The sequence below is a fragment of the Clupea harengus genome, chromosome 1, assembly GCF_900700415.2.
Source record: "Clupea harengus chromosome 1, Ch_v2.0.2, whole genome shotgun sequence".
Lineage (NCBI taxonomy): Eukaryota > Metazoa > Chordata > Actinopteri > Clupeiformes > Clupeidae > Clupea > Clupea harengus.
The window spans coordinates 30,318,086-30,329,544 of record NC_045152.1 but is presented as its reverse complement, the minus strand read 5'-3'; the positions used below and the strand labels follow the sequence as shown (position 1 = coordinate 30,329,544).

The following is an 11,459-nucleotide window of genomic DNA, read 5'->3' as shown; positions in this document are numbered from 1 at the left end:
ATTTTACATGCTTGAGCGCGACACAAAGATGTTGTTTATAATACAGCAACAAAGTAAAATAGATTGCAACAAAGTAAAAAGATTAGATAGACACATAGTTCAAATAACTTGCATTACTTTATCAAGCTTGTGGCACACGCATACAACATTAAGCGAAATGCACAACTGAAAAAAATAACAGCAAAAAATCATCCTGCTAAATAATAATAATAATAATAATAATAATAAACTTTATTTATATAGCACCTTTCATGCAAAAGAATGCAGCTCAAAGTGCTTAACAGCAAATACATTACGTGCACAAAGAAATGACATGCACAGTGATCCACATAAAAATAGACATCAAATAAACATAAAAACTAGGATATAGTGCAAAGAAATTAAAATAATAATAATGACGATAATAATAATTATTAAATTTAGCATAAAAACAGTGATAGAGTGCATAAAGATGAGGGGAAAAAATGAATACATGATAAAATACATAACATAAGATAGAAAATAATAATAATATTTCATCAAACCCCTTAATATCACGTAAGTGAACAAATGAACAAAACTTACATAAAATGTTGTCTTATTATTTCAGGCTGCAACTTGAAACACAGAGGCTGGTTCCACAATAACGTTAGTGGTACGATCTGTATGATCACAGCATTTCACAGAGCAAGCACAAACACAGAAACACACAAATAAAATTACTCCAAAACAGCCCTGTAATGTTTGTGAGTTGTTTTTGTAATGTTTGTGAGTAGTTTATTAACACACACACATTCACAATTGAATCGCTACTTTGCATATTAAATAAAAAGATATATTTTGCCACAAAGCACAGATGAATTGAGCTTTCTGCACCACAGCGCCATCTGGATCTGGAGTGGGGCAGTGGCCCACGTGCCCCTAATGTAGAAACGCCACTGCACAGGGGCCCTCTCCCTCTGCGTAGGAGAACATTTGTATGCCATGGGCCCCTCATGATTGTAGGCAGCTGCACTGCCTATACTTATGCCCCTGGTGTTCATGCCTGTCCATTTGCCATTTCATTCAGTGGAATGCTCGTTTGTACTACGTTGTAGTTCCCCTGTCTACGGCGTTTTATGTAAAGGATTACAAATATCAGAGCGAAAAAAAGAAACAGAATGACAAAGATTATTGTAAAGGTTGCAGACCCAGTCCAACTGCCTGCAAGACAGAAAAATAAAGGTGTGTCATTGCATTGTATGCCCTGGAGTGAGACATTCCAAAAGGCTTAAAGAGGAAAAAAGGTGGCATCATTTTTGTGCCAGACTGTGAGCAGAACATTAGTTTGAGAAGAAACAGCCGCCTATGATGATACAGTGGAATTCATTACACGTATGCCTGAATCCCTGGAGAATGGCTCAGCTGAGTTTAACTGTAAATGTCAGGCCAACTTACTGTACACAGTGATGCTGAAGGGGTCTGATATCTGTTTAGGAGGTCCTCCTGGTCCTAAATCCAGCTCTGCTGTGCACTTGTATTGTGCTCCATCATCCGATATATAGGGAACAATCGGGAGGTCACTGGTAACATTTTGTGGACCCACACTGCTGCTATGGTGTCCACGGTCTTCCTTCAACAGCGTGTCTCCTTTGAACCACTTAACAGTCAGGTTCTGAACAGGAGCAATGTTTACAATGTGGCAGGTAAGGGTGTAATTTTTGCCCTCAGCCATTGCTTCAGCAGTATTCGCTGTTATGGAGATTACACCTGAAACATCTGAAAATAAAAATGTGGATGAATTATATCTGTTTTAGGTAAACATTTTTTATTTTACTGATAGATGATTTAGGACTTACAGTAAACATAAACACTGAGCTCTTTTTTCCACTGCATATCATATGTGTCAATGAAACACTTAGGCTTCAGTGTCCACTCTGTCAGGTTCGTCACACTCCAGACGACATTTTGGACACCCTTTTCTGCGCGTACAGGTCCCAGAGTAGAATTCCAGCCCATCCCATTGTGTGGTACGACTGTGCTGCAGTCAGCTGAGGCTGAACCTCCATGCCTCACTACCAGTGTAGAAGGACTGATGACAATCGGGCAGCCACCTATGATGATACAGCGGAATTCATTACACGTATGCCTGAATCCCTGGAGAATGGCTCAGGTGAGTTTAACTGTAAATATCAGGCCAACTTACTGTACACAGTGATGTTGAAGGGGTCTGATATCTGTTTAGGAGGTCCTCCTGGTCCTAAGTCCAGCTCTGCCATGCACTTGTATTGTGCTCCATCATCCGATATATAGGGAACAATTGGGAGGTCACTGGTAACATTTTGTGGACCCAGACTGCTACTATGGTGTCCATGGTCTTCCTTAAACAGCCTGCCTCCTTTGAACCACTTAACAGTCAGTTTCTGAACCGGAGCGATGTTTTCAATGTGGCAGGTAAGGGTGTAGTTCCTGCCCTCAGCCATTGCTCCAGCAGTATTTGCTGTTATAGAGATTACACCTGAAACATCTGAAAAGAAAAATGTGGATGAATTATATCTGGTTTAGCTAAAAAATAAATATTTTACCGATTGCTGATTTGGGACTTACAGTAAACATAAACACTGAGCTCTTTTTCACACTGCATATCATATGTGTCAATGAAACACTTAGACTTCAGTGTCCAGTCTGTCAGGTTCGTCACACTCCAGACGACATTTTGGACACGCTTTTCTGCGCGTACAGGTCCCAGAGTAGAATTCCAGCCCATCCCATTGTGTGGTACGAATGTGCTGCAGTCAGCTGAGGCTGAACCTCCATGCCTCACTACCAGTGTGGAAGGACTGATGTCAATCGGGCAGCCACCTATGATGACACAGCGGAATTCATTACACGTATGCCTAAATCCCTGGAGGATGGCTCAGGTGAGTAAAAGTAAAAAAAAATATCAGGCCAACTTACTGTACACAGTGATGTTGAAGGGGTCTGATGTCTGTTTAGGAGGTCCTCCTGGTCCTAAGTCCAGCTCTGCCGTGCACTTGTATTGTGCTCCATCATCTGATATATCGGGGACAATCCGGAGGTCACTAGTAACATTTTGTGGACCCTCACTGCTGCTATGGTGTCCACGGTCTTCCTTCAACAGCGTGTCTCCTTTGAACCACTTAACAGTCAGATTCTGAACCGGAGCGATATTTTCAATGTGGCAAGTAAGGGTGTAATTTTTGCCCTCTGCCATTGGACCATGACGATTTGCAGTAACTGACATACTGTCTGGAGTCTCTGTGAAGAACACATTGAAGAATGAGAGTTCAATATTTTTGTTTGGTTAGCCAGCACCATCGTAATATTTTTTGAACTAACTAGTCAGTGGGAATGGAACTCACTGTAAATGATGACAGGGAGTTCTTTCTGGCACTGGTCACCATCCTCTGGGTTGATGTAGCATTGTGGCCTCACTGTCCACTCTCTCAGCTCCTTCACAGTCCAGTTGAGCTCAGTAACACCCTCCTCCAAACCCACAGCCCCCACAGTAGACTCCCAGCCCATACCACCGATGGGTACGAGTGTACGACAAGTGGCAGAAGCAGAATCTCCATACCTCACCACCAGAGAGGGGGGACTGATCTCAACAGGACAGCCACCTATGGAGACACAAGGGGACGATTAAAGTTGGAGCACATCTCACTGGACTCTGATGAGTTTCACAAATGCATTGTATACAAATTAAACTTACTGTACACATAAATGTTGAGTGCATTTGATCTGTTTTGAAGAGGAGACGTCTCTCCTGGTGGCTGGAACTGTACCACACACTTGTATTGTGCCCCATTATGAGCTAAGAGGGGCGTGTAGAGGAAAGAGTAGGTCGCATTTATAGCCTCCATGGTGCTATTGACTGTTTCTGTGTTCAACCGATCCTGTCCTATAAACCACTCTACAGTGACATTGTCAACATTAGGTATGGAGATTTCAGTGTGGCATGAAAGGCTGTAATTTTTGCCCTCAGCCATCGGCCCAGGGGGAACCGCCTTAATGCTGAATGGGAATTGGGATATCACTCGAAGGTCTTCTGTAAAAAAAGAGAGAAAAAGACATAAATATGTATGCATATGTGTATTAACTTTGAACTGGTATGTTTTTTTATATTTGTTTTTCTCACATTTAAGCAATATTAGAGGTAGTTCTGTGAAAAGGGATCATATTTTAGAGGATTATTACGGGTTTTCAGTAGTTTTGGTAACATTTTTGCCTGTTAGATGATAGGTACTAGTACAATCCTTTCCATTAGTTCATACATCCTAACCAAATAGTCATACATTTCTGTGCTTGTTGTCATCACTAAAGGCTTACCAGTATGTAGGCTGTTTTTTTCTTTTTTTTTAAAGCAACAAATCAACATATCACACAAAGAGACCTGGGTCCTCATTTATAAAGGTTGATACGCACACAAAAGTTGCGTAAACTGGGTGAAATGTGCACACAAATCTTTCACCGCTAAAAATTCTATGGGGAAAAAGGTCTGCATTTCTACGCATCCTTTTTTTCACCCATGCCTAGAGCTGAAACAAAGTTTTTGAGACACGTGAATCAGCGACGCCCGATGGTGAGATCACGAAAATAAAGCTCAGTTCTCAGATGAGAAAACTCCAATGAAATATAAAACGCACATCACGGCATATCACTACTTTTCTTAATGTATATGCCTACCTCTAATCGTGGATACACATGAGCCAAATTATTTTGATAAAATACAAACAAGACAAACTTTTGATTGCATCAAATTGGAATAATTTTGTTTCAATGTAATTGCAATTGTAGCCTACACTAAATCAGAAGGGTAGTTTTTAAACGTCATATGATCTTAATCGACACAGCCCCCTGTTTGCCCCCCACCCAAAGACAAACACCTTCATACGCCACTGAATTTGTGTAATTCGAAATAATAATAATAATGAATATATTACAGAATACATTCTGAACACGAAGGCAAAAGCCGCTTGAGCTATAGTAGACTCTGACCAAAGCTCTTTCCAGCACATACTTTAACAGATAGTAGACTCTGACCAAAGCTCTTTCCAGCACATACTTTAACAGATAGTAGACTCTGACCAAAGCTCTTTCCAGCACATTCTTTAACAGACAGCAAACTGACCGGATCCGCCCCTCGGGGATCATAGACTCCGGCAGAGATCCGCAAAACGGGTCCGGTTCGGAGTGCACTTGCACGGCGGGACGGATCCGGAACAGATGAGGATCACGAATCCAGACCAGATCCGGCCCGGACCTACTCGTATCCGCCCCATTAACTTATCAGTTAATTATGCTATTGTCACTACCACTTTTCCTAAAAAACTTTGCATGGTTATCCCAATATGTAGGCTCATTGGGCCTCATTCCTAAACGCAGTTAAGAAGAATTTAAGAAGGAATTTCTTCTGAACTCCACTTACGATGTTTTTTGGCATTCATGAAAGTTTTCTCATCTGAGATTTGTTCTGAACTTCAGAAGACTTTCAGAACACAAAATAGCAGTCGTAAATCGGCCAGAGTTTTCTCAAATGCGATTCCTCAAAAAACCACAAGATGCCGCACTTGGCCGCTCCGTGTTAGAAGTGTTAAGGGCTGAATGAATTTGTGAGAAATCGTTGGTGATTGCGTTCACGTCAATTTTACAGACATCCTTGGATTAAAATAATTATAATAATAATAAATACGAGAATATTTGTATCATTAACAATTACATTTCACATTTATAGTCATGATTCTACGAGGCATTGTGATTTCCTAAAATAAATAAAGGGACTACACGAACAGTGCAAATGTAAGTGAATAAATAAATAAGCGTTGATATAGCCATTGTGGAATAGAATGGACAAATCTACATCCTGCAACAGTACCTCCACCTCTGCACCGGTGAAGTTAGATCTGCGTTTACTCAACCGGTGCTCACTTTCCGCTTTGACATGACTCGCTTACGAGTTGCTTGTGTAGATTTGGTCGATTCCGACTGCACACGTCACTACGGTTGCGTGCCCTTATAAGGAGCTGGAGGGGCGTTTATGTATGCAAATCCAGGTGCACGAGAACGCGCTTTCAGAAGAAACCTCTTCCGGGGGAGCACAGCTCAGAACACTTCTGCTGCGTAAGAACACATTGTCGCTACACGATGGTAGTCCTCTACCCGATGGTAGTCCGCATGCGCACTACCCGATCAGTCGCCACTTTGCGACACTGTAGACAGCGGAATACAATCGCTGGCTAAAGCTGATGGAAGTTCGCGAAAGACGGTATACTTTAAGAAGTTTGGTCATTGTATACAGCTGTAAGTTCTTAACGTTTGTATAATAAAGAAGTAAAGAAGTTAAAGATATACTGGATATCCTCTTTTGTTCTCCCTGTCAAGTTCTATTGGCTAGCACATCAATGCTTTATTTGTTTTACCTACTGCTATATTTTCTCACTTCTTCATTATACAAACTATTTGCCTTTTACCCTTACTCCGTCTCCACACTTTTAATAATTAAATATTACATTAAATATACCCACATTATGCGTTAAGACAGCCCCATACGTTGAGCCTTCTGCCGTAAACCGTTTGTGTCTGAGCATGCGCAATGTGCGGGACTACTATCGGGTAGAGGACTACCATCGTGTAGCAAAACACATTTTCAGGCGTGCATGAATCTGGCGGATATGTTTTTCTTAAGTTGGTTTTCCGAATTCCGTAAGAAACATTTCAGAAGAAACTTCAGAAAATGTTCGAGAATGAGGCCCATTGTTTACATTTGACTATAAGTCTACTTGCTAATATGTGGATCACTTCAAACGTTTTGTAGATTAAAATATGACAAACAAGGGTAATTAGATTGAAACTGTAATTAGCACTTAGACCAAAACACATACAAAGTGTCAACAGTTGGACCTCATCATCTCCCTTGTAATGGCTGAAAGTGTAGTATGTTGTCCAGTGTGTTTTCAACTTGACTGGCTTACTGTGGGATGGAGGAACTGATGTTAGGACCTCGGTCACATTTGTGGTAACAGGGACAGTTGTTGTATTATCTGACGTGGGCGTTGCTGTCTCATTGCTTGGGAGAAAAGCATTTGAGGAAGCTGTTGAACCTGCAAAGATGGAACATAGGTGCACAGTTAAAAAGCACAAGGGACATTTTCAGAATGTCTGTGTCCGTTAGCAGTTCATTGAGAAAAGGGAAAGCCTGCGAAGGCAAAAACAAACACTTGTGATCACCGTGATGCATAGCTGATCAGATCAGTACTTTAATACTCCAGTACTTTAATGTTAAATGCCCAGTGTTATTTTTCTTCAGTTCCAGAACCAGAGCCAAAGCCAACAGTGCTGATGCTGTTGTGTGGTATAATTACATGCTTATGAGTGATTATAGAAGGACAGACCACACGCAGGCAACCCTGATGCCACAGTTCACTCAACTCTAATAAATTGCATTACCACATAGTTAATTATGTGATTGTCACTAACACTTTTCATGAAAAAATGAATGGTTATCCCAATATGTAGGCCCATGGTTTACATTTGACTATAAGTCTACTCGCTAATATGTGGATCACTTCAAACTTTTGGGACAGTCAAATTTGACAAACGAGGTTAATGAGAGTGAAACTGAAATCAGCACTTTAGCACAAAAACAAGAACAAAGTGTCAACAGTTTGACCTCATCATCTCCCTTGTAATGGATGAAAGTTAAAGTGTTTTCAGCTTGACTGGCTTACTGTGGAGTGGAGGAGCTGACGTTCGGACATCGGCCACACCTGTTGGCATGGTTATCACTGCTCTCTCAGGGCTTGGAGAAGAAACATTTGAGGATGCTGTTGAGCCTGCAAAGAGGAATCATATACAGGGTATGCACAGTCAAAAAGGCAAATATTCTGTGTCTGTTAGCAGTGCATTAAGAAAGCCTGAGAAGGCAAAAAAAAAAAACACTTGTGATCACCGTGATGCATAGCTGATCAGATCAGTACTTTAATACTCCAGTACTCTAATGTTAACTGCCCAGTGTTATTTTTCTTCAGTTCCAGAACCAGAGCCAAAGCCAACAGTGCTGATGCTGTTGTGTGGTATAATTACATGCTTATGAGTGATTATAGAAGGGCAGACCACACGCAGGCAACCCTGATGCCACAGTTTACTCAGTTCTAATAAATTGCATTACCACATAGTTAATTATGTGATTGTCACTAACACTTTTCATGAAAAAAATTGAATGGTTATGCCAATATGTAGGCCCATGGTTTACATTTGACTATAAGTCTACTCGCTAATATGTGGATCACTTCAAACTTTTGGGACAGTCAAATTTGACAAACGAGGTTAATGAGAGTGAAACTGAAATCAGCACTTTAGCACAAAAACAAGAACAAAGTGTCAACAGTTTGACCTCATCATCTCCCTTGTGTGTGGGGAACAATATGAGCTACCTCCACGTGGTGTTCCCCGGATAACGTCTCTGACGGCTAACTGCTCATAAACCAGTCCCTTTCGACATCTCTTACTGCAATGACTAAGCAACCCAGCCATAGAATCCTTCAAGAGTCTACAGGCCCCTGTATCCTACAGCTCAACGTTGAAGGACTTACACGTTCCAAATGTGAAGTGATTGAACGACTTGCTACAAAGCACTCAGCCCAAGTCCTCCTCCTACAAGAAACCCATACCAAGGAGGACAAAGAGATTAAGATCTACGGCTACCACCTTGCAGCTTCAATTCACTCCCAACACCATGGAATAGCCACGCTAGTGAAAAATGGACACACTTACTCCATACTGGATTCCTCGCATAGTAGTGATCAACAATGGATTGCTGTATCAATCGGAGATACCACAGTGGTAAATGTATACAAACCACCAAAAACAAGTTTCTCCAACCTGCCGATCTATGACCATCCTGTCATCTACTCTGGCGACTTTAACTGCCAAAACGAACAATGGGGTTACAAAAACACAACACCAGACGGAGAAGCACTTGCAAACTGGGCATCTACCACCAACCTAACACTCCTCTATGACAGCAAACAACCATGCTCATTTACCTCTGGTCGATGGCAAACCGGCACCAACCCTGACCTGGCTTTCTGCAGCTCCCGAGATCGCGCTACAGCACAGTGTACTGTTATCAGTAAGTTCCCACGCTCACAGCATAGACCTTCTCTCATCACCCACCCAGCTCTTGTTACTCCAACTACATCAATGCCACAGTCTAGATGGAATTTCAAAAAAGCAAACTGGGTTTTCAGCTTGACTGGCTTACTGTGGAGTGGAGGAGCTGACGTTAGGACCTCGGCCACACCTGTTGGCATGGTTATCACTGCTCTCTCAGGGCTTGGAGAAGAAACATTTGAGGATGCTGTTGAGCCTGCAAAGAGGAATCATATACAGGGTATGCACAGTCAAAAAGGCCCATTTTCTGTGTCTGTCAGCAGTGCATTGAGAAAGCCTGAGAAGGCAAAAAAAAAAACCACTTGCGATCACCGTGATGCATAGCTGATCAGATCAGTACTTTAATACTCCAGTACTCTAATGTTAAATACCCAGTGTTATTTTTCTTCAGTTCCAGAACCAGAGCCAAAGCCAACAGTGCTGATGCTGTTGTGTGGTATAATAACATGTTTATGGGTGATTATAGAAGGGCAGACCACACGCAAGCAACCCTGATGCCACAGTTCACTCAACTCTAATAAAATACGTTACCACCATTTATCCATCTGTTAATAAAATGACAACACTAAGATGTGCAGTAGTTCTGTCTGTCTTCTTTTGCAATCCTGTGTTAACCACTCGCCACCACACCCATTGGACAGTGCAACATGACTAGCAGAGAGTATGCGACCTTGATCCTCACCCCGGAGGTGTTGTGGTCAGCTGAACATGTAGAATGCAACACATCAGAACATTCTGTCCTGGCTTGTTTGCAATGCATGTCCATAATCAAGCGTATATTTCATATTTTAAAATCGAATACCCTAAGTCCTTGATTCGACAGATCAGCTTTTAAATAAAACTATGCCACTTCTGGCAAGATCACAGGTTTAAGATTTAATATAATTTCGTGACATACATGAATCAAACTAATTAAGTCACACACTAACTTTGTCATTGTGAAGCAGTGGTTCATTTAAAAACTAACTGGAACAAACTGGAACAAACTCATTCAATTACACTTGTGAACCTACAGATCAGTGCTCACTGCTCACCATGGCAGCAAGACCCAAAGCAAGTGATTTGAGTTTCATTTGATTCATCGACAGCAGACAAAAGCCAAAAAGCATTTCATGTTCCCAACATGTGACTTTTCTAGGAATGCATAGGGGACTCACCACGACTGAACAGAAGGATGATCCAAAAGGCCAGCATGTGCTGCTGTGACATGCTGAAGCTCAGGGATGCTCCCTGGTGAAGGGCCTAGGTAGGTGGATCAGGGACTCTTAGCCCCGGCAATCTCTGTGGTAGCTTCGGCCCTAACCAAGTTGTATTCAGGATCCAAATATTCTTATATGATTTCTCAGCGATGGTGAAAAGATGACTGGTTTAGGCGGCTACGGAAACATGAAGAAAGGAGGAAGTCCTGAGTGTGCTGCACAGAGTAACCGTCAACGTGGTGCTGTGACAGGAAACCTTGTGTGCCTGTTGCCTGAGAGTTTTCACTTTTAGAATGACACATCAGTGCAAGAGGGGAAGGGTGTACGTAAATGAGAAAATATATAGAGGGCGGTATTACAGGGCGGTTTAGCAGACAGCTTGACAGAACAGAGTCTAGACAAAAGTGCACAGGTGGATGGACAGACTAAAACAGGAAGTTTCCTTTCACCTCTCACACAGATGCAGAAATGGTGGTTTACAATAGCTCGATGTGAATTTCGCTGAAGCTTATCCCAAGTCTTAGGCTATAGGTTTTGTGGGTTTTTGTCTCCCTGATGCTGCCTGATGATGAAGTTGGGATTTTATTCCTTGAAATGATATTTGTGTCAGTCGGTGATTGGCTGCTGCCTGCACAGGATGCCTCGGCTCAGAAGTGTTCGTCAGCGTTCTATTCCACTTGTCAAACACATGTTACACGGTGAAAGGCTAACACTAAGGCTTTCATATGATCACTTGCAATGTGGGGAGAGTCCTACCCCAGGTACAGCGGGGAACACAGGGCATTGTTCCCCTCTCTTGTCTGAAGAATAAAGCCACTTTTCACCCTGGTAGTCTGATGTAGATATGATGCAACAGAGTGTGGCAGCATCGGTGCATCTGTGCCATCCCTCCTGGCCAATGCTGAGGTTAGTGGTTGTGTGCTGCACACTTCCGCAACATCTTTTGTCTTACACACTCCTGGAAACCCAGTTGTTCTCACAGCTCTGCTACTCTACTCCAAGTCAGACTAATGTGTTTTATGGAGAAGATATTATTCTGTCAGTCAGTCACATAGTGTTGAGGTGATCAGCACTGTATGACTACCTAGACAGATTCTCTGGCTTTGTTGG

At 42.1% G+C, this 11,459-nt stretch overlaps 1 protein-coding gene across 2 annotated transcripts; it reads right to left on the bottom strand.

The window, feature by feature from the left end:
• Positions 1-750: 750 nt before the first annotated feature.
• Positions 751-10,583, bottom strand: icam5 (intercellular adhesion molecule 5). Of its 2 annotated transcripts, XM_031575682.2 has the most exons (8): positions 10,308-10,583; positions 9,242-9,346; positions 7,707-7,811; positions 6,951-7,079; positions 3,692-4,027; positions 3,342-3,599; positions 2,917-3,237; positions 826-1,182 (listed from the first exon to the last, which is right to left on the bottom strand). In XM_031575682.2, the coding sequence occupies exons 1-8, from the start codon at positions 10,357-10,359 to the stop codon at positions 1,019-1,021; spliced, it is 1,470 nt and encodes a 489-aa protein (XP_031431542.1). In that variant the 5' UTR covers positions 10,360-10,583; the 3' UTR covers positions 826-1,018. The 2 variants fall into 2 exon arrangements, with proteins under 2 accessions (XP_031431552.1, XP_031431542.1); XM_031575692.2 differs by lacking the exon at positions 7,707-7,811 and having other exon boundaries at positions 751-1,182.
• Between the last annotated feature and the right edge of the window lie 876 nt (positions 10,584-11,459).